Source organism: Lissotriton vulgaris, chromosome 12 (assembly GCF_964263255.1).
Source record: "Lissotriton vulgaris chromosome 12, aLisVul1.2, whole genome shotgun sequence".
Classification (NCBI taxonomy): Eukaryota; Metazoa; Chordata; class Amphibia; order Caudata; family Salamandridae; genus Lissotriton; species Lissotriton vulgaris.
The window spans coordinates 738858268-738884518 of NC_141700.1; the positions used below are offsets into that span (position 1 = coordinate 738858268).

Sequence of the window (26251 nt, forward strand, 5' to 3'; positions counted from 1 at the left end):
GTACCCAGTTAATACAAAAAAGGTAAATAAAGATTATCAAATTGTACTAATTACAAGATTTAACTATATTGATTGACACAATTAATCTTGTAGTATCTAAAATCTTCCTCTGACAGTGACAACCCTGGACTCTGCCAAAACTCTTGACAGGGTCAATTGATTCAAGTTATCAGAAGTATTAGCTCAATGTTGAATCAAACTTATGCCAAATATCTTTATACATCCATACTACAGTAAAGCAGTAAAACCTGCATCATTAGAGATTCAAATCCAATGGAGGAGATGTCCCTTTGGGAAAATAAATTATTATTTAATTCAGAACAAATTGTCAAAATATTCTAATGTAAAATATTAAGGAAATCAAATGCCCGAGCCCTCCTAACTCAATTTTAATTAGATTTTGTAAATATGTGAAATTAAATTAAAATTATTTTCTGAAGTTTAAAAGAAGTTCAAAATTCATACCTAAAAGAAAAAACTATATTCATTATTATGTAAGAACATGCTTTGAAAGTATAGAAAATAATTAGCTATTATGTAATTCTATTTTATACAAATTAATGTTACTGTAATTTTAACATTCAAAAGACGTAATTAAATATCTTAATACAAAATAATAAATATGTTTATTTTTAGGTGTATATATTCATTTAATTTAACATTACTCCCAGAGAGGTTTTATTTTAACTCCCCACCTTCATTATTTTCTGCGGCAGAGTGTTCCACTACATGTGGTTAGTCTTTTACTGTGCTTGACTTCCTCCAGCTCTAAGCTGCTACTGATGGGATTTTTTTGGCTGTAGTAACTTTAGAAGTGCAGTTTTGAAATAGTCATAGGCTAACTCTTGTGGGTAGGTGCATGCCCCTTTTTCAGTCCCTCCCACACACACACACCCCTACCATTTAGTAGTATGTGCTCATCTTTTTACAGGCCCTCCCACTGGTTCTTCCCACATTTATTACTAAGTACTAAACTTACTTGTGTGATGATTTCCCCATAGAAAAGCTAGGGAAGGTGGAGGTGGCGATGTCTACTCATCGAATGTATTTTATAGTAAGTACTAGTACTGTAGTACTACTTAATGTTCTACAAATGCAATCTGTGAACCTAGCCCTTGGTCTGTTGATAAAGAGAAATGGGTGAAGGAGTAAAAAGATGGATGGTTTATGTTATGTTATGTTATTTTTATACTTCTATAGCGCCCGGCCACTCCACGGAGTATCCCGGCGCTTTATGGTATCAAGCAAATCCTTTGCAATTGCAATCTTTTCAAACAGCAAGCATAGTATGAATTGGCTTCATAAATCTAAGTTTGCTATACCTCCTGGAATAGGTAAGACTTTAAAAGCAGCTTTTATGATCAAGTTTTTTTACGGGTTTTATGTGCACAAATATTTAACATGTGCCCAGTTTAAAGGTTTCCATAGTAAATATGGGGAAATACTGAGACCATTGCCTGTCCCACCTAGACCTTGGCATATGGTGTCAAGAGATTTTACAGTTGAAAGACCCAGTAGTGAAAGTTGTATGCTAATTTGAGTGGTCCTGGATCATTTATCAAAAATGGTTCATTTTATATATTTGTTAGAACTTCCCACTACCAAAGATGTGGCATGGGTTTCTGCAAAAAAGTATTGCCCGAATACATGGTGTGACACAGGTTTGGGTAACTGACAGGGGGTATCAATTTACTTTTATATTTTAGTCTTCATTATGTAAGGATTTAGACTTGAAAGTCTGTCCACCAATTATCACCCTCAGATAGACAGACATACTGAGAGGTTAAATCAATGTGTTCAACAGTATTGAAGATATCTTGCCTTGCAGCAAGATGAAGATTAGAGTAAATCATTGTGTTTAGCACTACTAACATACAATAACATTGAAAATTCACCTATTGGAATGTTTTCCATTTGTTGCCTGGCCATCATCATCTTTGGTGCACAAACACTTATGTGAATTAACTGAGGGATGGAGATTGGCACAAAATTCCTTACTAAAACTAGTTATACATTTAACACTGATCATAAAACCTAAAACATTTTCCAATATATAGTGAGAGTGAAATGTGTGTTAAACTGTGTTATTCACTGACTGAGGTGTGATATTTCTACATTACCCAAAAGAACAAGTGATGGACAGAATGCTGGACTATGTAAACATTGAACCCCCAGTCACAAAGCTCTGGGTTTAATCCATCAGTTTTTGCTCACCACACCACCCCAGGTCGGACCCAGCCATATTAATCTTCACCCTGCTGCTGATGGGAACAGTCCAGCCTGAACTGCCAAGCCAGGTCATCCCCTGACTGTAAACAAGCATCCTGGGACTGCTCTCGGGGTATCAACCCTCATCAGCCAGGCTAGCTTGAATCCAGTGGTGCAGTGAGCATGGGATCCATGTCTGGGCATACCCTTGACACATAGAGCGACAAAAGCAACAAAAGCAAGTGATGGACAGAATGCTGAACAATGCACACATTCACCCCAGTTAAAAAGTTCTGTCTTTTCTTCTTTATGCCTTAATAAACTTCAAACTTAAAAAAAAAGTTCTGGATTTAATCCATTGTTGTTTTGCTCACCTCGCCACACCAGGTCGGACCCAGCCATATGCAAATCAGTCTTCACAAATCAGTCTTGACCCTGCTCCTGATGGGAACAGTCCAGCTCGAACTGCCAAGCAAAGACATACCTGAACCAGCAAAAGCATCCTGAGACCAGTTGTGGGGTATCACCCCTCATAAGCCAGGGTAGTTTGAATCCAGTGGTGCAGTACCCACATATGAGCATACCCTTCCCAATTCGGGCGACAAAAGCAAAAATAACAATGATGGACGGAATGCAGAACAATGCACATTCACCCCAGTCACAAAGATCCAGGTTTAATCCATCATATTTCTACTCACCACGCCGCCCCAGTTCCCACCTGGCCGTATGCAAATCAATCCTGACGCTGCCCCTGATTGGAAAGGTCTAGCCTAAACTGCCAAGCCAGGTCCTCTCCGGACTGGAAACAAGCACCATGTGACCTGCTCTGGGGTATCACCCCTCATCAGCCAGGCTAGCTTGAATTCAATGATGTAGTGTGCACGGGACCCATGTCTGGTCATACCGTTCCCACTTAGGGTGACAAAATACAAAATTACAAGTGATGGACGGAATGCTGTACAATATAAACATTCACCTCTAGTCACAAACGTCTGGGTCTAATCCATCTATTTTTGCTCACCATGGCACCCCGGTTCAGCCCCAGCCATATGCAAATCATCTTGACCCTGCTCCTAATGGGAACAGTTCAGCCCAAACTGCCAGGCCGGGTCCTCCCTGGACTGAAACAAGCATCCTGGGACACGTTTCAGAGTATCACCCCTCATCGGCCAGGCTAGTTTGAACCTAGTGGTGCAGTGAGCACAGGACCCACGTCTAGGCATGTCCTTCCCTCTTAGGGTGACAAAAGCAAAAAGAACAAGTGATTGAGAGAATGCTGAACAATACAAATAAACCCAGATATGTGACTTGGGGGAAATGTTTGATTTGTTTAGCATTCCGTTCATCATCTGTTCCTTTTTCTCACATTTACATTTCCCAGCAAAGTCTACCTAGGGGGGACTTATATGTAATAAAAAGGTGTTTAAGGCTTGGCAAGAGAATTTCAATGATAATGCAACATGGCTATTTAGAACTTCATTCAGGCTGCAGTGGCAAGACTGGGGTGAGTTTGAAAAGCTGCTTAAGTGGGTGGTACAATCAGCACTGCAGGCCCATTGGTATTTTGTTAACCCCTCTACAATGGACTTATAAGTCCCTTAAATATTCCAATTCAGTATAAGCCAATTTAACCATGGTTAGAGGAGAGAGCACAACAACTTTTGTACTGGTTAGCAGGGGTAAAGTGCACATAGTCCTAAACCCAACAAAAAACAATTCAGCAAAAAACTGAGGAAAGAAGGTGAAAAGAGAGAGCCAGGTCCAACATTGCTCCAAATACTGTGCCAATTCAGGTGAATTTTGTAAATGATCATTACATTAATACAAGTTTTGATAAAAAAAATTGACAGAAAACTATTGCAATATTCAGTAGTTTGGAAGGGGTTTGGCCCTAAGGAATAATCACAAGAACCAGCTTCCAATATTCATGCTCCACATTTGTTATGTAAATTCTGCATGAGACATCCCGAATACCCAGAAGTGCTGTTGCAGAGGTTAAGGCTCTTGGAGCAGAGCTCTCAGAAAGCAGAGGTGGAGAGATGGCTTATCATTGGTAGTTACTTAGCAGTTGTGGAATACAATACTCGAAAGCCACGTTTGCCAATACTGTTCAAAGAATTGAGAAGATGGCAGCATTTGGAAAGTGTTGCTGCAGCCAGATAAAATACTTCCACATGTGTGAAAGACCATAACGTATGATACCTGTGTGTGGGGACACATTTCCCAGGAACCCTTGAACTCTCACAATGTTTGACAATGCCTAGGCCTTTATTGGATTATTGGATATCATTTTTCTAGTTTTTCATTACATCCTTGCTAAGCAATCATGCTATAATGGGGTTGCAGTTAGGGCCTTTTGCTTTATGGATCCTTGATTTGTTTTGGAAGGACAATTACACCCCCTGGAGCTTTTCGAAAATCAATTCTGTTACAGAGAAGAAGTCTACATCTGAAGTAATGCACAATTAAATTGCCCAAGAGACAAGTCAGACTTTACGCTAATTAGTATCCCAAGGCACATTCATAGGAATCTATAATCAGTTGTCTTGCCAACTGAGATGGAGGTTGATAAGCAGTTCAGTAGTCTCTTATATCTTGTTATATGTGTTTTTCAGGGAGGTCAGCTTCATATGAAGAACAGAGAGAGTTCATAACACAGAGATTTTTTCAAGGTATATAAAGTTTCACTGTACAATATCAATGCAGAGCATTCATGGCAGGAAACTATGAGCCACATTTACGCCGCCGTTGTGTCACTTCAGTGACACAGCAGCGGCGTAAACCATGTGCCACGTTACACCTTATTTACAGCGTGACGCATCTAGGGAGATGCGTCACATTGTAAAGCCCTGCACCACATGCAACCTATGTTTCAGTGGGTGTTCCGGAGCAGGGTGGGGGTTCCATCGCAGTAACGCTTCGTAAAAGTGATGCAGTGAAATCTACAAGATTTCAGTCACTTTTACGTCCATGCTGCGTCAAAACACTGCACCTGCTTGAAGCTGGCATAAGGAGTGGCACAGCATGTTAGGCATAGGGCGCCCCTGAGCATTGCTGGAGCCGTGTTGCGCTTGCGACACGATTCCAGCAATGCGTCGCCCTCACGCCACAGAATGCAGCGCACATCGACCTATCCTTCGGTCTTCATGTGCCTCTGTCAATTCTGGGTTTGGGGATTATACTAGAGAAGTAGAGTTAGGAGACTAAGCATATGGGAATAAATGTCATGGAAGAGCACCTAGAGGATAGAATTAGTAGTAATGTGGTGGATATGAATATATAACAGTATACGTCTACACACAGTTCACCCCAAGATATAGTAACATATCCAATGAAATTGGCCTTAGGTGATAACTTTTAATTATGATATTTAGGGTTCTATAATCAGATCAGCCTGTCAAAAGCTTGACCTGCCGTGACTCTTTTGCCTGGAGAATGAATGGTTCTGAGACCTCAATAGTGGAGTCAGGCTCTTGAATTTAGTTGACCCCTTTACCTCGGCACTATTCTTGTGTTCTGATTAATATTTACCATTGAAGCAGGTCCTTGGACTTAGAAGACTGAACTGGTATGAGGGCATCACACCGAGTGCTGACCTAGCTTTGTCTCATAACTGAGGATGAAGTTTAACATGTTACTTTGAAAGATTTCTCCTTCAAACCTCTTGAGAGTGTATGTGGCTGCCGCTGAGAGACAGCTAGATCATCTGTTGGCCAATTGATGTATAACACCCTGACAACATATGTTATATTCCTCGGGTACCTCAAATTGAACCAAGGAATTAGGACATTGAAGGTTCCTAGGCAAGACCCCAGAGGATTTCTCAAAACCATGTCTAATAATTCCGCTTTGTGAGTCTCTCCATTTCAAGGAAAATGGCCTCTAGAGGCCTGTGAAAGAACAGTTTCTTTAGTTTACTTATCAATTGTTTCCAATATTTTCAGAGTTCCTATTAGACCAAATGCCCCAATTGTATGTGCTTCCAAAACAAATCTTAAGCATTCCAATTGAAAAAGAAACATCATTGCTAAATGTGCTTTCAACTCTAAAATATTGAGCTTGTAATATTGGACTAATATATAATTTGACAGACAGGGATACTGCCACTAGATTTAAGACAAAAAATGTTAGTTTAGATTAATTTAGGCTTTGAGCCCAGGATATGAGAAGTGTGGCTCACCGATTAGAGCGGCAGACCCTAAGGCAAAGGTCTGGCCCGGGACCAGGGTTCAATTCCCAACGCGGCAGGGTCTTGGGCTCAGTGTCCATGGACCCGATAATTCTCGCCTATGTGCCTAATCTAATTATGGTTCCCACTCTGAAATTCTAGGCAATAGCTTGCTTAACCTCCACAACGGCCCCAAAATCGCTATGATGCCTGGCCTCACCTTGGAGGTGCCCAGTAAGGGGCATCTCACAGGGAAAGCCAGGAAGGGTTCCACAGCGGTATACAGCGCCAAGATACCTTCTAGGTGATAGTGCGCTTTACAAGTATACACAGATTTACATACAGTCCTAAAAATCCAGTCCCCTCGAGCTGAGAAAAGGCAGCAAACATGTTTTGGGAAACCACTATCTTCCCTTTTAGCACTATAGAGCGACATCCCACAAGTTGAAAGGAAGAAAGGACTGAGAATGTACAAGTATATACTTTAACTAAAAACATTTAAAAAATGTACAACTATCGATTGTATTCCTTCTGGGTTATCTTCAACCCTTGTTTAAAAAAATCCACCCTCATTTGGAATTTCTTCCATTCAACCTAGTCTCCCGCTCATCTGATTTGGGACAAAGTCAATGTTTCCTTACCTGGTTCCATCATGCAATACTTTCAATGATTTCTTTTCTCTCTCCAGGTTCAGTGTGTTGTCCTATGGCTGGGTTCAAGCCCTCATTTTTGCCTTATCGGAAATCAATGCAGACCAGAGCATTCTGCCAAATGTCACGCTGGGGTTTTTGGTCTATGACACATGCCTGATGCTTGAACACTCTCTCCAGAGCACTCTGCAGATGCTGACAGGGCAGGAGACAACAGTTGTGAACTACCGGTGTGCACGTGGGCCAGCAGTGTCCGCCATCTTGGGAGAAGTAATATCCACTTACTCCATAGCAGTGGCTAGACTTCTGGGTCTCTACAGACATCCTCAGGTATTTATTTAACAATTTCAATTTTTTTGTATTTCAATATTACATATTACTATGCTAACCAGTTTGGTATATCATAACTGAACCAGGTCCATATGTCAGCAAGCAGACACCAAGCAAATATAGATCCACTTCCAAAGTTGAAGTAACACAGATAATGTAAGAAAAAAAAAACAAACAATAAATGTTGTAATGTTGTTCAAGAATTGAACTTCCTCACTTAAAAAGAAAGGACCTTTTGATTAAACATATTAACATTTGAACTCACTCCATCCAAGTCAAGTAATTTCTGCCTAAGCAATTCCTGCTTCTTGGTCCTAAACATAGTACACAAATGAAAAACTTGTAGGACATACTACAATTTAAAGTTCAACTCTTCTTAAATAACAAGAAGTAGACTACTTAGAAATGATAGCCAAAACTATACTGTAAGTTATATGTTAGCCTACCAAAGTCCCTTAAAACCAAACCAAAATCTAAACCAACACGCCAAACCTTTTTTATTAAAATAGAATAATAATTACATCAATGAAACAATTATGTTGCATTGCAATGTTAATAAACACTGAAATTATATATATATTATTTTAAAAAATAACAATCACCAATCAAAAACTGAAAAACAAATTCAATCCATCACATAAAAAAGATAAAACAGGTAATCCAATCAATTTCACATAATATTCACATTAAATTCACATAAAGAATACATTGTCACATTTCCCATCCAAAATAAATGAGAAAAATCAAACTTACTGTTCTCTAGCTACAGATCTTACTCCGTCTTAGGGATCGATTCCGTTGTCGGACGGACCTGAGTCCGTCCGACATCGGCCAGGAGCTGTAACCGACCAACCTGCTGTCGTCGGTTACAGCCCTGCTAGTACGATGCGACCAAACAGGGTTCGGTCGCATTCGTATACTTAACAGTACAAGCATGCATTCCAAGTGGAATGAATGGCTGCATTGTTGAAAGCAGGGGTGCAGTTCATCCCGGCACCCTGTGGCCAGCACCTCAATTTGCCTGTCACCGGGTGCAGAGATCGACAGAGGGGCACCACAGGCCTCACACCCATGGGGGCCCCCAGAGAAAGTTTTCCACTTCCTTTTCGTGCCTCAGAAACCAGCACGAAAAGGCAGTGGAAAACTGCCATCGTACTCCCTCGGTCGCAAAGAGGCGGCCGGGGGAGTATTGGAGGATTTCTGGATGGCGGACGGGCTCTCCGAGCCTGTCGTCTGCAATTTGGAAATCCGAGTCGGATTCCTTTCCGACGAGCCCATCAGAATGGCTCGGTTGGAAAGGAATCCGGGCCACACATTCCGGTTCGGTCGGAAGGGCTCCGACCTTCGTTTGGGGCCCTTCCGACTGAAATCGGAATTGGCCCCTTAATGTGAAACAATAGTTAACCACAAAAAGCAAACAAGAAATTTTAAAATATAAGGAATCCAATTGAACTCCCATGAAGCAATCCAAATCATCTAGTTTCCATAAAAACCCAACAAAAGTGTTCTAAAAAATGGAACGCTGCAAGAAACCTGAAAAAAAGGAAATCTAAATAAGGCAAAGGATGGAGGCGTTTCTGCTGTGCCTCTTCAAATCTGCCTTTCTGTCGATCTTTTCATAGATGTTGCCCAATAAAGGACTGCCCGCCATTTTTACACATTGAGTATTGTGACTGGGGGCACATGTTGTGCCTCCATGCCTGCACTGTTGTGAGTGCAGTGTGTGCCATGCATGACATGGCGCACGGTAACAGTGCACGTATGACAGTGCAGGCTCTGCAATACGTTGGCATTGACTTTACACTCACTTTGTTAGCTGAAGCATGCCGCTAGACAGCCACTGGCACACTGCCGGCCCGGCTGTCTTCTCATAATGAAGCAGTCAGGAAGCCACAGGCTTGGCAGGGTTCTCCGTACCGATGCAATGGCGGTCCGTCAGTTGGACTACCTATCTAGTAATTGGCGCATTAGTCATCAAAATATAACTGACATCACATAATTTAGCATAGCATATTTAACATTACTAAAACAATACACAAAAATGCAAAACAACAGACTAGTATGAAACACTTACTGAAAAACATCTAAGTAAAGCAAACAGCAGAACCAACACATTCACCAGGTGTAACCCCTTGCATGCGTCGGATGGCCCCCGGCCGTCGGACGTCACAGTGGATGGGTACCCTGCCAACTCATTATTTCGCCAGCACAGCGGCGGAATTTGCGCCGCGGTCAAGGGGTTAAACCTCCTCCTAAATCACCTTTGCACTCAAAACCCTTAATAAATCCTTAAAAAAGGACTTACCTGTTCTGAAGAACAGCAACACCTTACCGTGACCTGGTTCCAGGTTCCAGGAAGATAGACTCAAAAATAACAAAAATAGATTGTAAAATAGAAGGAAATGGTCCAAAAAATGTCTGCTAAATGAAAAAAAGACTATCTCCCCAAAGACATGCATGGAAAATATTGTAAAAATGTTTAATAAATGTTAAAAAAAAATTTTTAAAAATCGGAACAATATAATCATATCAAACAATGTTATAAAAATGGATGCTAAACTTGTAAATTATAAATTAAATATTAGCATAGTATATACTAATAAAATATGTTGATGTAATGTTAAAAATATGTATATAAAAACGACGTAAACAAATTGGTAACAATGAAAAATAACAGCTGGAAATATACAACATAGAAATGTATATAAAATGTGATTGACTATTTTTACATAAAGTAGATATGTTTCAAAATGCAATACTAAAGAAGAAATACAAATTGAAAATAAGCTCTTTATTATACTAAAGGTGTGACATTTACTATACCCACTCTAATCTAAAACAATTTAGGGGAAGGTGTTGGGCACTAAACGGGTAACATCTACTATTCCCACTCTAAGCTAAACTAATTTGGGGAAAGCTTGGGTCATTAAAGGCTGACATTTACTATTCCCCCTCCAATCTAAACAAACTTGGGGATGGTGTTAGACACTAACCTCATGACATTTATGACATTTATTACTCCCACTCCTACCTTAACAAATTTGGGGGAAGATGTTGGACAATAATGAGGAGACATTTAGTATGCCTATTCCAATCTAAGTCAACTCGGGGAAGGTGTTGAACACTAAAAGGGTGACATCTACTATTCCCACTCCAATCTAGGGCTCTTTTGAAAAGGTGTTGAACCCAATGAGGTGAAATTTACAATACCCACTCAAATGTGAAATTTTACACAAGTTAATACAAATTAAACATTTTAAATACAAAATCAATACTCACACACATTTTTGCTACTTAGTTAAATAAAATGTTATCTAAAACACAATACCCAAGACTACAAACCTATATATACCTATTTAAATATTAAAATATAGAAAGCAAATCAATAACTATTAATAAATAATATATATTCAAAATGTTTACTACCATTCCTAAAGTTTAAATCATAAAATTACACATAAAATCATAATACAAAATTAACAATCATAAAAAATGGTATGACATTTTAAAATTTGAAAAAAAAATTTCAAACAAAAAACAATTAAAAAAAATCCCACAATGTTATAACGTTTTTTACAAAATATTTACAATTACACAAGTCTACATAACTTTATTTATACATTTTTAACTTTATTTGAAGTCTAATACCATAATTATATACCGTCCTTAAAATTAAATTAAATGAAGCTGTTTACAAAATATTATCATAACAATGTAAATTTTAAAATTGCTAAATTATTAATGTCTATATTTTTAAAATTATTACCTCAAGAATAAATGTAAAATATACATTTTGTGAAAATCTCCCCACTCCTATACCCTAAAACCTCCAAATCCTGCTGATAACAAAAAACATAAACAATTCATTATGGCCCACATGCATCAAGCATTTTTGTAGTCGCAAACGGTGCGATTTCTTAAAATCGGCCGTTTGCGAATGCAAAAGTGCTTTTTGGGATGCATGAAGCAATTTTAGAATTCGTAACATGTTTGCGAGTTCTAAAATTGCGGGTGCTTTTAAGAAGTCGCAGATGTGCGATTTCTTAAAAGCAATGCATCATTTTTTTAATAAGTGAAAATTCGTAAATAGGGTGCCAAATTTACCGAGTGGTTGAACCACTCGGTAAATTTGGAAAAAGTGTTTAAAATGTTGAAAATGCTTTTTTTTCAACATTCATGTTACGGACACACATGTCCTTAGGACATGTGTGTGTGCAACATGATGCGAAAAATACATTTCAGGGGTGCATGGGGGGGTCCTTTGGACCCCCCCCTGCACCCATGAAATTTTCTAAGTGCCACTCGCAATTTGCATTGACTCCTATGGGCCTTTTGGCCCATAGGAATCAATGGGAATTGCGAAAATTAACTTAAGAATTCGGTATTTCTTTGGGATTCGGTAAAAATTGCGATTTTTACCGAATCACAAAGAAATACCGAAAAAAATGATGCATAGCATTTTGCACTTCTTAATTTGCGATTCCTTATTTTTCGCAAATTAGGAAGTGCAAAATGTCACAATGATGCATGTGGGCCTATATGCTTTAACACAACTAAAAAGTACACATATATACTATTGAAAACACTAATAAATAAAAAAGCAAGCATATACAACCAAACACACTATAAAAAAGTATATACTAATTAACACTTAAAATGATATTACATACAACATGTTCCGATAATTATTAATGATATTAAAATAAACTAAAAATGATATTTTTACCTTTGATGCACCTGTCGACAATATTTTTGTATCACAATATTGTTTCTGGTATTTTGTGCAAATACCAATGAGAAAAAGATCTTCATCACGAGTGACGCAGTCTCCGTACTAGAGTTATGGACAGCGACACTGGAACTGAATGTCAGGAGAGGGCCTAATAATGTTTCAGGGTGTAGTAAATTATGCAGCAAGAAAAGGCATGTAATGCAGCATAATGCTGCTCTTTTTTGTAAATGTATAACCTCATTATTTTGTCATTTTTAAACTTGATAACACTGTCTGGGCATTGGTTGCACCTCATCAGAACCAGTTAAACACACAAATATAGCAATAAGAAACATTAACATGTTGCTCAATTTATATTAGAACATTGGAATGTTGGGAGCTCCATTGAAAACAATGGAGTGCTCTGGGCTTATAATGGCTGGTATAAGCCTGGAGCTCCAACATTCCAATGTTTCTTTGTTCACAGCTCTGGCTGTGAACAAAGGCTTCAGGGAGCCTGGGGGGATTCCAATCCCCTCTTGCTTCCAAAAGGCTTTGTTTTTTTGTTAGAACATTCTGCCCTCTAGTGACAGAATGTTCTAATAGCCTTATAGCCCTTCGTAGATGGGCTATACCGCTATTAAAGTCCCTCTCCCTTGTTAAAGGCACTTGCCTTGGGCTCGGGGCCTTTAACGCCGGAGAGGGCCTTTAATAGCTGGTATAGCCCTCTACGTCGGGCTATAAGGCTATAGTAACATTTGAACTGTTCAAGCTAAACAAATATGTGTTTAAAATCTGCAGATTATGCTGCAGATGATAGATCTTGTGGCAAATGTTGCAGATCTCTAATTATGTAAAAATTAATGTAGTCGCACAGTCACATATTACCAGTCAGCCTTGTTATTGGATATGCAGACTCTGAACGCCATAATGTAGGGTCGAAGGTCCCTAGAACTTTCAGAGCTGTTGCAGGGGCTGCTGGCAGCTGCACAGCCCATCTTAGGGAAATCAACAACCCCCCTCCCCTTGCAAAGGCAGAATTCCGCCATCACATGTAGTACTACCAACCCACTAGCTTTCACGCTGACAGTTTTCGTCATCTAAGAGCACGCAGAAACTGTTTGTGTTTTTACCTAGAGTAGGAATAAATAGCATGCATAAGGACACAGTAGGATATTTATTATTATTTCATGCAACACAACACAGCAAGGGAGCCTGCATCCATGTTTGACACTGGCTAGCTAAGTTTTAGTAAGTTATCTGCTGTAGAAAATATTTGGATTAATGTGTCATTATTTAGGTTGACATATCAAAGGAAAGGATCTTCATTATATGTAATTGTTAAATGTTCATGTATGTGTATGTCTTGCTCTCTTCCAGGAACAGGTGGGGTATCACTGGTGGCGCTTTTAGTTTGTGCAGTTACATTTTTTAGAGTGGGGATAGGTGGTAGATGGACTTTTATATGTTCAGGGTCGTTTTATAATATATCTTTAAGGAGTTTGGTTGTGGGATCCTGGGAGCTAGTGCTTGTCTCTCTTACACCCTGCAATATCTGCCTTACTGCTATTTTTATCACATTTGAGGGAGGGTGGCACCTTCTTACATTGACTACATCATCATTTGTAGTTGCATTCCCATTGTATGCAATAGAATAATATTTAGTACATTTCCAGTTTATATTTCCGGATAATGCACTTTCTTGACTGTGGGTGTAGCACATGTGGCTTAGTAGCTGCTTTCCTTTCTGTGAAGTGAAATATTTTTCTGCTTCTGTTATTGTATCTGGAAAGTAGTGTAATAGTATAAATATATGTTTTTTAAAGTTCGTACTCTTGTTATTTACATGTAAAAATATGCACCTGCTCGTATTTTGTTTGCTAACATATATGTTCTCTTAAGATGTTTCACATGATTTTGCAACTTTTCCTTTGAGGGTGTTCTAATATAGAGCAGGTGCTTTCATGAAAAAAGCCTTAAGTTCCATTTTAAATGTTAATTTGTTGGTAGTTTATAGAGTTTGGGATCATTAGGTTTATTTGTAATCACTATTTGGGTGAATCTATAGTAGTATATTAATTTATATATGTACATGGGGCTTCATTACAATGTCAGAATCATTTCCTACTGACTCTGGTTCTAGTAGTCCAACTGAGTGATTACCATGTTTCCGAACACCGCCCGGTCGGACTCCCTTTGACTTCAATGGGAGCCTGTGTTCTAACCAGCAATACAGTCTCCCATTGAAAAAAGGGATACATCATTAATCTCAATGTCAAATCTAAATACACTACATTAAACCAAACCACACCATAACAAAACCTCATACCTCACATCACCTCTCCAATATATCACTCATAAGACATTACAGTGGACTGTTAATAAGCCACAGAAAATTTGCATATTTTTCCTGTCACTGCGGGACCCACTGTGGGGAGTTAAAGGCAGGAACTACAGCTCCCAGAACTCACTGTGAGTGATCATGTGCTACTAAGTGCACACACCTGAGGCTGTACTATGATAGACATCGTCAGTTATGGAGCTGCAGAAGCCTTACACCGTCGCATTGCCATGAGCCCAGGAAGAAGGTGCAGACAGCACTGAAATGCGTAGGCAGGCAAGCAGAATGACAGATGTTAAACCACCTTTAAAATATGATTAAAAGAGGATTATTGCCTTGCTGCTGTCGTGTGCTCCTCTGCTGCAGAGCAATTGGATAAAAAAAATATGTGTATATATATATCCACAACAATCGTCCCACCAGATCGAAGAAAACGATGTCCGGGCCACTTTCTCATTAATCAGCGTGTGTTTATTTTATAAATGCCCAGTCACTCTATATATATATATCAGCAGCAGCGTGTGACTGGCCTTTTGGGCACTCAAGCACTGCCAGATAGTTTTTCAAGCTCTGATGAGACAGAAAAACAACCCTTTAATTTTTTTACTTTTTTTAAAAAATGTTTATTATTTATACCATGCAATAATGCAATAATCAGTACAGTTCACCAGTGTGTTGCTAAGACCATAAAAATGGTGATAAAACAGTAGGAAAAAAATTAAACAGTAACAGACAAACAAGTTGATCCGATAAAATAGTAACATTAAATATCCTCCGGAAAGATTAAAAGGTACCTTTAATCTATATTTGAAATGCAGGCATAATTCATTAGGCCATGAGTCTTAAAGGTACCTCAAATCAAGCTAGAGATAGATTCAGAATACATTGGTTCACAAAAAGAACACCAAAGGGAGACAGCAGTAGTAAATATTACACTGATGTTACATTGATGGCCAAAACCGAGGGCCCAAAGATGTTATGATATATACAGTTTTTACTAAATATATAGCCCTTGCCTTTTTTACCAACACTAATAGCAGAGAGACACTGGTGCCATCACTCCCAGCTACCCCTTAGAAGCCCAGGCTAGCATAGGTCCCCAGATCCTTCTCCCTCGTTTTTTAGTCTGCTTCCCCTTACAGTTGAATAAAGCTCTTTCCTGATTGGAAACATGGAGCATAGGGGCAAACCAAGCAGAGTAGGAAGGGGGGTCTGTATCTTTCCTCTTTATAGCTATGAACAAGCGGGCTACTGCCACTGTGATGAAAATAAAATATATGCAAGTCTGTGCAAAATAGTCTTTCTCATCATAGCCTATGAGCATCATAGGTGGTGAAATACTCACTCTCTGCACCAATACTTGTTGTAGGAAACTTTCAACTACCCTTTTAAAGGGTTTAATTTACCACAGTCTTAAAACTTATGGACAAGATCTTCAGGGCCTTGCCCACACCTTGGACAGTGGTCGTTTTCTCTCTATCAACACCCAAATAATGTTGCTGGATTAAAATAAAGGTGATTTTTGTTTTTTATAGTGTTGGTCTTTCAAAGTGGCTGAAAGAAAGATCATTTTAGCAAGAGCAATTGACATACAAAAGTCAATGATTTTCCCTTGGTTTCCTGGCCCAATTAGATTCAACCTGCACTAGGTCATCTTGGGCTGCCTCAATGAAGATCTTATATATGTGCTTTATCCGACAGTTTCTATAAAGGACAGCTTCTAAAAGAGGGATCTTGTATATAAAAAGCACTTCCGGCTTAAGCAGTTTGATACTTTTTTTAACATTTGGATATAATTAAAATAGGACAGAGTGTCAATACTTTTGGAACTGGCCCTTCTTGCAGGGTCATCCTCAAACTTTTTGCTTCTTCCTCCCTTATTTTTCCTGACCCGTGGCTGTTGGCAATAGGATTCTGTGCACTTTACCACTGCTGATCAGTGCTAAAGTGCATATGCTCTCTGTGTAAATTGTAATTATGATTGGATATGCATGATTGGCATATTTGTATCACCATGAAAGTCCCTAGTAAAGTGCACTGGGTGTGCCAGGGCTGGTGATGACATATGCTACTAGTGGGCCTGCAGCACTGATTGTGCCACCCACATGAGTAGCCCTAAAATGGTGTCTTAGGCCTGCCTACGCAGTGCTGCATGCAGTCTGTGAACTGCCATGTCCTCCTGGTCAGTGTCCACACTGACTAGGCCTAACCCTTTCCTTTTTTGCACATTAGTCACCCCTATGGAAGACCCAAGGTACCCCCCTGGGCAGGGTGCCGTGTATGTGAAAGGCAGAGCATGTACTGGTGCAGGTGACATGCTCTGGTAGTGAATGGCAGCCATTTTCGTTTTTCACTATTGTAAGGCTATCTTGCTCCATAGATTAACATGGGGGATGCTGGCTACAGTAGCTACCAGCATTTCTTCTCATAGGAACAAGATAGGGTCAAAGTATCTAGTATCCCTGAACTCGGAATTTAATAACACATCTTTTAGGAAAGATTGTTTTTAAATCCTGTGTTTGAGAACAGTACTTTTAGAAAGTTGCTGTTCTCTTGTCTGACCCTTCTGTGTGCCTTGGCCTGTTTGTGTATTGACTGTCTGGTTTGAGAGTGACTGGGGCTGGGGATTCCCCAGGAGGCTGGCTGAGTCAGCCCTAGGCTGAATGACTGCATTTGCAACTTGAGTGGTGGGAGGAGTTAGCACCTGGGCCTGAATAGGACTGTGCCTGCCTGCCACAATGCTGGCTCCACCTCCTGCTTGGCGGCTGACGACCCTGCCCCTCACTCTGAAAGGAAAGGAGAAGCCAGGCAAACAAAGTGCTCAAGTAACACCTAGAACTGGTTCAGACCGGGCTCAGGGCCCTCTTGCACAAAGAGAACAAAGACTTTTAGGGGTATAAGTACAGGACCCCGGACAACAGAAACTTAGATCATCCTGGAATCAAGAAAAAACCTCTGCCAAGGAGAAAGCTGAAACTGAAGAAGGAAGACTGTCCTGCTGTTGCTCTGCTGGACTGACCTGCTGTTGCTTTGCTGCCAAGGAGAGGGAAAGGATTTTGCTGTGGAGCTGTGTCCCCTGTCTTGAAGGAATCTCCAAGGGCCTGAGAAGAGCTGGCTCCCTGTTCCGAAGTCCCAGGAACATAAGGACTTCACCTCCAGCTTCCCTGAACTCTGCTGAGAGAGTTCTGTCCTTCCTAGAGTGTTTGATCCAGTTGTGGGGCCTCTGGAAGTTGTACCTGTGCTGGGAAACTTGAAACTAAGCTTGAGAGACTTTTGCAATTGAAAAGTGTCGCATCGCTCGCTTGCGGAGCGCATCCCCGACAGTGCGAGAAGATTCCCGCCGCTAAGAAGGCCGAGGTCGTCGCAACGCCTGACGCCGCTGCCAGAGCCGTCGCATCCTTCATTTCCGGGACGCACCAGACTGGTGCGGGAAAGTCTAACATTGCTGCGAGTGTCGTCGCAGAGCCTGTCATCGCTGGGTGATATCGCCGCACCGCTTGATTGCGGACCACATCACGTCGCTGCGAGAGTCGTCACAGAAACCATCGCATCGAGGAGCTGCGAGAGAGAAGATCACCGCTGGTCCGCGCATCCTTGCCCCGGAGATTGTCGCAACTCCAAAGATCGTCGCATCGTGCCTTTTGCAAGAACAAACTTCCTACGGAACCTCCGCACCGGAATCCATACAAGTGGCCTTCCTCCCCATACAGACCGGATTCGTCGCAAACGCCTCCCCAGGGTCTCAGGAGCAACGCATCGCTTGTTTTCCACCGCACCAGCTTCTGCTTTTGGAACTTTGTCGCAACAAAAAGGTACTGTGAGCTAACGTGACGCAACTGTGAACTTTTCACTCAACTGTGGATTATTTTATCGCAAACCTTAAGAACTCTTTTGAAACCATATTCTTGAACGGTGTATGTTTTTTGTCGATTTGGTCTTGTGTAGTTTAGATTAAACACCTTTATTTTTCTAAACTGTTGTGTAGTCAGTTTGTGGTGTTTTCACTGTGTTACTGTGAGTGTTGGTACAAATACTTTACACATTGCCTCTGGTTAGCCTAGACTGCTCGAGCCAAGCTACCTAGAGGATGAGCAGGGGTTATCTCAGAGGGTTTCCTCCTTACCCTGACTAGAAGCAAGGGTCCCTATTTGGACAATGGTACCTACCCCTGCCAACTAGAGACCCACAGTTCCAACATTGGTGGTCAGCGGTGCGGATTGAACTTGTATTTGTGCTAGACCCACAGTATTTGGTGTACATCACTAGTGAGTGCAGACCACTACGCCACCGCATACCACGGTTAAGTTTTTTATTTTTGGTTCTATTTTTGATCATAACCCGAAAGGAATCCAAGCATCATGTCTCTGAATGGTAAACCAGCAAGTGATGTTGCAGAACTGGAGTTTGATATTGAAATATTAAGGGATTACAAAGTAGGTCAACTTAGGCAGTTCTGCAGGAACTTTGGATGCCCCATGAAGCGCCGCTCCAAGAAGGAGGAGCTACAGGAGGCCTTAACGGCCTGGTGGGAGACCAAAGAGGCTGGGGAGACAGATGAAGCAGAAGTGGATGAGGATGCACAAAGGGATGGTTTCAGGCCACAGGATCTGCCTGTGTCCAGAGCAGCCTCAAGGGCTGGCAGCAACCATTCAGCTGACAGTTTTTCCACAGAGGAGTTGGAGGAAAACTAAAGGGCTAGAGATCATAAGTTAGAAATGTTGAGGCTTGAAATGGAGCTGAAGCAAATGGAAAAATAAAGAGAAAGGGCGGCGGAGGAGAGCAAATATGACCGTGCCCTGGAAGAATTGAAATTGACCTTGGCCCATGTATTAAGAATGAGGAAACTTGAGTTGGAGCTCAAGAGGCGTGAGGCCATGAGGGTCTCAGCTGAAGAAGGAACATGGGAAGCTCAAGAGATGAGCTTTGCTGTGTTGGAGGTGGAGTCCAGCTCAGATGGTGGCAGCATGTTTATGATATCTAGTGCTGAGAGAAAGGTACAAACACCCAGAGATGTCGCGCCTGACTTGAGGGAGGAGGTCGACATACACCAGGGGGTTCAGGGTTATGATGTAGTTCCAGTGGAGTGCAGTGTCCCTGAAGTAGATTGGGGGACTGGCACAGGGGACCATATTCCTAGTGGTGGGAGGGACACTCTACTGACTCTAGATGAGAGGTACAGGGAGAAGGGTTCCCCCATGGTAGAAGCCTTGGTGTGTGTGTGTGAAGACCAGCCAGAAGAGTGTGGGTTGTGTGACAGAGACAGCCAGATACTGTCTTGCCAGTCTCAGGAGAGTGGTGTGGGGTACTTGTGTAAGGCACTGGAGGGTGAGGCAAAGGGTAGCTTGGTTAACAACTGTGGGGGGCTGTGTGATTCATTTGTTGGAGAGCATATTTTGAGTCCCTGTTTTCCAGAGCTATGCCAACACCCGGTGGAGTGTGAGTTCTCTGATCCCAGAGAGCTTGCGTTGGAGGCAGACCTCTTGGTGAATTCCAGAGAGTCTGAGGAGGCATTGGGGAGTGATCCAAAAAGGAGTGGCTTAGATATCTTCCAGACCTGTGAGGTGGAAGAGGTTCAGTGCAGCCCAGTTAGGTCCCAGTGTAGTGGGAGGGGTGTAGGGGCTCATGTCCGGTCTCAGTGGAGAAGGGGTGAGTGTGGGACGGTGTGTCTCACGGTGCCCGAAACCCAGTCTCAGGGCCTGGATTGTTCCGTAAGGGAACACCTGGTTGGGGACCTAGACTGTACTAGTAGGCCATTTGAGGAGGATGTCCTTGTGTCTGGTGACCGGGGAGTGCCTGTAACCAGGCCTACATCGGTTCTGGTGTCTGGCAGTGCCACTCCAGTTGGGAGGGTGCAGAAGTCCAGACTGAGGGGTGAGAGGGGGAAGGAGTCCCCAGTGGGAGAACCAGTTGGTCAGGGACTAGTCAGAAGGGCTGAGTCCCCAGTGAGTGACCATGGTGACACCATTCCTGTCCTGGGGGATTTTCGCGCACTGTCAGGTGGACAGGGGTCGGGAGATCTGCGCCAGGCAGACTGTCACAGGACACATGAGTTGTGTGTCAGCCTCAAGGGGGTACTATGTGAGTCCCCAGAAGTCCTGGCGTGCCAGGCAAATGCACAACCACAGGTTTTGGTCCCTGGATTGGGAGACCAGGTTCAGGATCTGCCTGACCTGGAAGGAAGGACATCTGTAACCAGTGTCCTGACCAATATGGTTCCCAGGGGTACCCCTCCAGTAGGGAGGGTGCAGCGCTCTGGAAGGGGGTGCAGAGGGAGGTAGTCCTCGCCTCTGACCCCGGTACAACCTGAGGGGTTAAATCCAAGGTTGGGAGACCAATTGCTGGAGGGAGGTCCTGAACTGGTAGGAAAGTTGTGTTCTTGGTTGTCTTGATGGACAGGGTTGCCCCTGGAAGGAGGGCAGGAGTCTCACCCTGGGGGTGGACTGGGCCACACCGTTGTGTTGGCCAGGTGGGTACTGTGAACCAGTGTGGGCATATCCGTGAGTGAAGTCCTGGTGCGCCAGGCAAGTGTTCCATCGCAGGGGTTGGTCCCTGGGTGGGGAAGCCAGGTTCAGGTGTTGCCTGACCTGGAGGCTTTGGAGCCTAGGTTTGAGGGCCAGGCCCGGGGTATCCCCCCTGACCTGGAATACTAGTTGCAGGATAGCACCCCTGAACTGGTGGGTGAATGGTACGGGACACCCGCCACAGGTGCCCTGGCTATTTTAGAAGGGGGTACCGCTCCAGGTTGGAGGGTACAGAGCCCCAAGGAAGAGAAGGACTGGGTGTGGAGAAGCCCACCTCATCCTCCTGTTCAGCCGCCGGATACAGTTCCGGGACTGGTGGATCAGTGCCAGAGTGTCAGACCTGACCTGACAAGAGAGGGAGTGGACAAAGGGTGCCTAGCACCTGGGGCTACTGCCCCCACCCTCTGACGCCACAGGGGTTTGAGAGTCCTGAGAGGCATAAGGCCTGGGTCTCATCCCTGATCACTGGCAGTGGTTACTGTGGCTTGCTGTCTGTCTGTTGGGACACACCTGTGAGCAAGTTAAGTTTAGGTACTGCACAGATGGTGTCCACAGGTCAGGAGAAGGGTTCCACTTGGATAGGCATGGTGGACCCTGAGAGAATGGATAGAGTGAATTTAGGACGGCGTAGAACAGGACTGCCCTGCTGTGTGGGCCAATTTCCGTGTTCTATCGCCTTAAGCAGGGAATACCATTGAGGTATCGTTTGGTCTACCCTGGCTTTAGGCTGGAAGGTGGTTTTGTTGGAACTGGCCCTTCTTGCAGTGTCATCCTCAAACTTTTTGCTTCTTCCTCCCTTATTTTTCCTGACCCGTGGCTGTTGGCAATAGGACTCTGCGCACTTTACCACTGCTAATCAGTGTTAAAGTGCATATGCTCTCTGTGTAAATTGTTATTACAATTGGATATACATGATTGGCATATTTGTATCACCATGAAAGTCCCTAGTAAAGTGCACTGGGTGTGCCAGGGCTGGTGATGACAAATGCTACTAGTGGGCCTGCAGCACTGATTGTGCCACCCACATGAGTAGCCCGAAAATGGTGTCTCAGGCCTGCCACCGCAGTGCCGGAATGCAGTCTGTGAACTGCCATGTCCTCCTGGTCAGTGTCCACACTGACCAGGCCTAACCCTTCCCTTTTTGTGCACATTAGTCACCCCTATGGAAGGCCCAAGGTACCCCCCTGGGCAGGTTGCCGTGTATGTAAAAGGTAGAGCATGTACTGGTGCAGGTGACATGCTCTGGTAGTGAATGGCATCCATTTTCGTTTTTCACTATTGTAAGGCTATCTTGCTCCATAGATTAACATGGGGGATGCTGGCTACAGTGGCTACCAGTATTTCTTCTCATAGGAACAAGATAGGAAATAAGTATCTAGTATCCCTGAACTCAGAATTTAATAACACATCTTTTAGGAAAGGTTGTTTTTAAATCCTGTGTTTGAGAACAGTACTTTTATAAAGTTGCTGTTCTCTTGTCTGACCCTTCTGTGTGCCTTGGCCTGTTTGTGTATTGACTGTCTGGTTTGAGAGTGACAGGGGCTGGGGATTCCCCAGGAGGCTGGCTGATTCAACCCTAGGCTGAATGACTGCATTTGCAACTTGAGGGGTGGGAGGAGTTAGCACCTGGGCCTGAATAGGGCTGTGCCTTCCTTCCACAATGCTGGCTCCACCTCCTGCTGGGCGGCTGACGACCCTGCCCCTCACTCTGAAAGGAAAGAAGAAGCCAGGCAAACAAAGTGCTCAAGCAACACCCAGAACTGGTTCAGACCGGGCTCAGGGTCCACTTGCACAAAGAGAACAAAGACTTTTAGGGGTATAAGTACAGTACCCCTGACAACAGAAAATTAGATCATTCTGGAATCAAGAAGGAACCTCTGCCAAGGAGAAAGCTGAAACTGAAGAAAGAAGACTGTCCTGCTGTTGCTCTGATGGACTGACCTGCTGTTGCTTTGCTTCCAAGGAGAGGGGAAGGACTTTGCTGTGGAGCTGTGTCCCCTGTCTTTAAGGAATCTCCAAAGGCCTGAGAAGAGCTGGCTCCCTGTTCTGAAGTCCCAGGAACAAAAGGACTTCACCCCTAGCTTCCCTGAACTCTGCTGAGAGAGTTCTGTCCTTCCTAGAGTGCTTGATCCAGTTGTGGGGCCTCTGGAAGTTGTACCTGTGCTGGGAAGCTTGAAATAAGCTTGAGAGACTTTTGCAATTGAAAAGTGTTGCATCGCTCGCTTGCGGAGCGCATCCCCGACAGTGCGAGAAGATTCCCTCCGCTACGAAGGCCGAGATCGTCGCAGCGCCTGACGCCGCTGCCAGAGCCGTTGCATCCTTCGTTTGCGGGACGCACCAGACCGGTGCGGGAAAGTTTAACATCGCTGCAAGTGTCGTCGCAGAGCCTGTCATCGCTGGGTGAGATCGCTGCACCGCTTGCTAGCGGACCGCATCACGTCACTGCGAGAGTCGACGCAGAAACCATCGCGTCGAGGAGCTGCAAGAGAAAAGATCACCGCTGGTCTGTGCATCGTTGCCCCGGAGATCGTCGCAACTCCAAAGATCGTCGCATCGTGCCTTTTGCGAGAACAAACTTCCTACGGAACCTCCGCACCGTAATCCATACAAGTGGCCTTCCTCCCCATACAGACTGGATTTGTCGCAACACGCCCGCTGCTACAGCGGGGCTGTCGCAAACGCCTCCCCAGGGTCTCAGGAGCAACGCATCGCTTGTTTTCCACCGCACCAGCTTCTGCTTTTGGAACTTTGTCGCAACTAAAAGGTACTGTGAGCTAACGTGACACAACTGTGAACTTTTCACGCAACTGTGGATTATTTCATCGCAAACCTTAAGAATTCTTTTGAAACCATATTCTTGAACGGTGTATGTTGGATTTTTGTCGTTTTGGTCTTGTGTAGTTTAGATAAAATGCCTTTATTTTTCTAAACGGTTGTGGAGTCAGTTTGTGGTGTTTTCACTGTGTTACTGTGAGTGTTGGTACAAATACTTTACACATTGCCTCTGGTTAGCCTAGACTGCTCGTGCCAAGCTACCTAGAGGGTGAGCAGGGGTTATCTCAGAGGGTTTCCTCCTTACCCTGACTAGAAGCAAGGGTCCTTATTTGGACAGTGGTACCTACCCCTGCCAACTAGAGACCCCCAGTTCTAACAAATACAATATCTCTCTTGTTGCTCAGCAAAATAATCCATACTGCTCATATGAAAAATATCCCCTATTTTTCTTATGCCAGCTTGCTGCCATTGTTTTCCCATCCCATCAGATAGAGGGGATGGAAAACCCGGTGATCACCACAATAGTGTATATTTATGGACCATACGTATTTCCGCAGCTTGCCTACTTTTTGCCATACATTTCAGGGTGCTCTAAGTTAAGTGTATTTTTTTCATAACAACTAACCTCCAACTAACGTAATAGCACCCAGAGCTGCTCTCCCGATAGCTACTTTGTATATGGAGGGTGGGGCGTCTGTTTCTTGTGTTTCTATGTATGCTTTATCTGGCATAAACAAAATACCCATCGCTGTAAAATTGTGGCTCAATAATGAAATGTAAGTTTGGAACCCTCCAGCCCCCTTGCTCCAGGTGAAGGTTTAGAAACTTAGGTGATCTTCTAATTTTCTGATATTGCCATATGAAATTAGAAAACGGATCGAAATAGGTTAAGAACTAATGGGACATCACAATTTTAAGAACATTACTTCCCTCAATAATTAAGAGATGCAGCTTGTCAATTCTTCTTAGATCTCAATTAATTTTAACTATCTGAGGGTCTATATTGATTGGCCAAATTAAATCCACATTGGATGTTATCCCAATCCCAAGATAGATAGCCCCTTCACTCCTACGCGGATCCTGAAGAGCAATGTTCTTAGTACAAACAATCTGGGTCATCTCTGCGTTTACACAATACCCAGCCTGTCTCCCAAATTCCTTGGCCAGGATTTCTATCTAAATAATTGTGGTCTGTGGTTCGGGGTCACAATGGCTATGTCATTAGCATATGCTATGACTTTAGTGTCATAGCCCCGGACCGATACTGCTTTAATTATCTGATTTGAGAGAATTGCTCTCAGGAACAGATCAATGTAAAAAGCAAAAATAATCGGTGAGCAAGGACACCCCTGTTTTGTACCTCCAGCGACCTCAATCCTTTCGGACTCCCTGCCCATCATTTGTATTCTGGCATGGGGATGCTAATACATGGCTTTAATAGCAGTCATTATTCAAGGTCCAAACCCGTTCTGCCTTAAAATATCCCAAATATAATCCCAGGCAACTTGTTCAAACGCTTTTATGCGTCAAGGAGGATCGGGGTCATCTGATCTCCTGAAATAGCAGCTATAGTTATCAGAGTAATAACTCGCCTCATGTGATCGTGGTAACTCTCCCTTGTATAAAGCCATGTTGCAACGGACTTACCAGCCTAGATATAATATTACCTAGTCAAACCACAAATAAATAAGGGAGATAGGGCGATACGATGTGGGATCCTCTGGGGGTTTCCCCTTTTTTAGGAAGACAACCACATTGGTGCCTAACCAGGATTGTGGAGTTTGCCCTTTATGTTTCACAGCCAGAAATAGATCTAATAGTAGTGGGGGCCAACTCTGCCTGGAGCATCTTATTGACTTCCATGGGGATTCGATCCGGGCCAGCAGCCTTCCCCAAGGCCATGATCTGGATTGCCTCTGTAACTTCTCCTAATGTTATATCCACCTCCAGTTCTTGCAGTGTAAAGAGAGTAACACCTGCTGCCCCACCAGCAGTGCTTCCCCCTTAAATCTCTAAAGTGTTTTTAAGTATTTCTGCCCGGTATAGTTCCCATAAAACACTGAAACTATCCCAAGAATCTCCTTTGGGTCCGGCACTTATGTCCTATCCTTCTTTTTAATCTTGGCTATGGTGTCTCTATTTATTTTTGGGCTTATACACAAAGCTATTTACCAGTGGTCTCTCCATATTCATAGTTGTCCCCACTGTTCCCAGCAAGCTGCGCCGGTGAGCGCGCGCACAGAAGTCACCCTAAGCGCGCAGTGTGCTGAATTTAGCGCGCACTCCCACAACACCGTTCGCGCCGCCACTTTTAAAATGCGAGCGGCGCGGAAAAGTGCCATTTCCTCGTTGTGGGAGATTAACAAAAAAAAGCAGTCTCAAACACAGTGTGTGCTTTAGCACACGCTGTGTTTGACACTCTGCATTCCTTTTCTTACACTGCACAGCTGCGGGCTGATTGTGAACCTTTAGTATTCATGTTAATTGTAGCGCCCAGGTGCGCTGCAATTAACACGAATACTAATTCAAAGGACCTACAATCAGCCC

At 43.1% G+C, this 26251-nt stretch overlaps 1 protein-coding gene across 1 annotated transcript in view; it reads left to right on the forward strand.

The window, feature by feature from the left end:
- The window catches only part of LOC147678469 (extracellular calcium-sensing receptor-like), a 265477-nt gene that overhangs the window by 76947 nt on the left and 162279 nt on the right, over positions 1-26251 (forward strand). The window contains exon 4 of the mRNA XM_086945648.1: positions 7065-7356. Within this exon, the coding sequence (XP_086801774.1) occupies positions 7065-7356 (292 nt within the window). The remainder of the gene's footprint in view (positions 1-7064; positions 7357-26251) is intronic.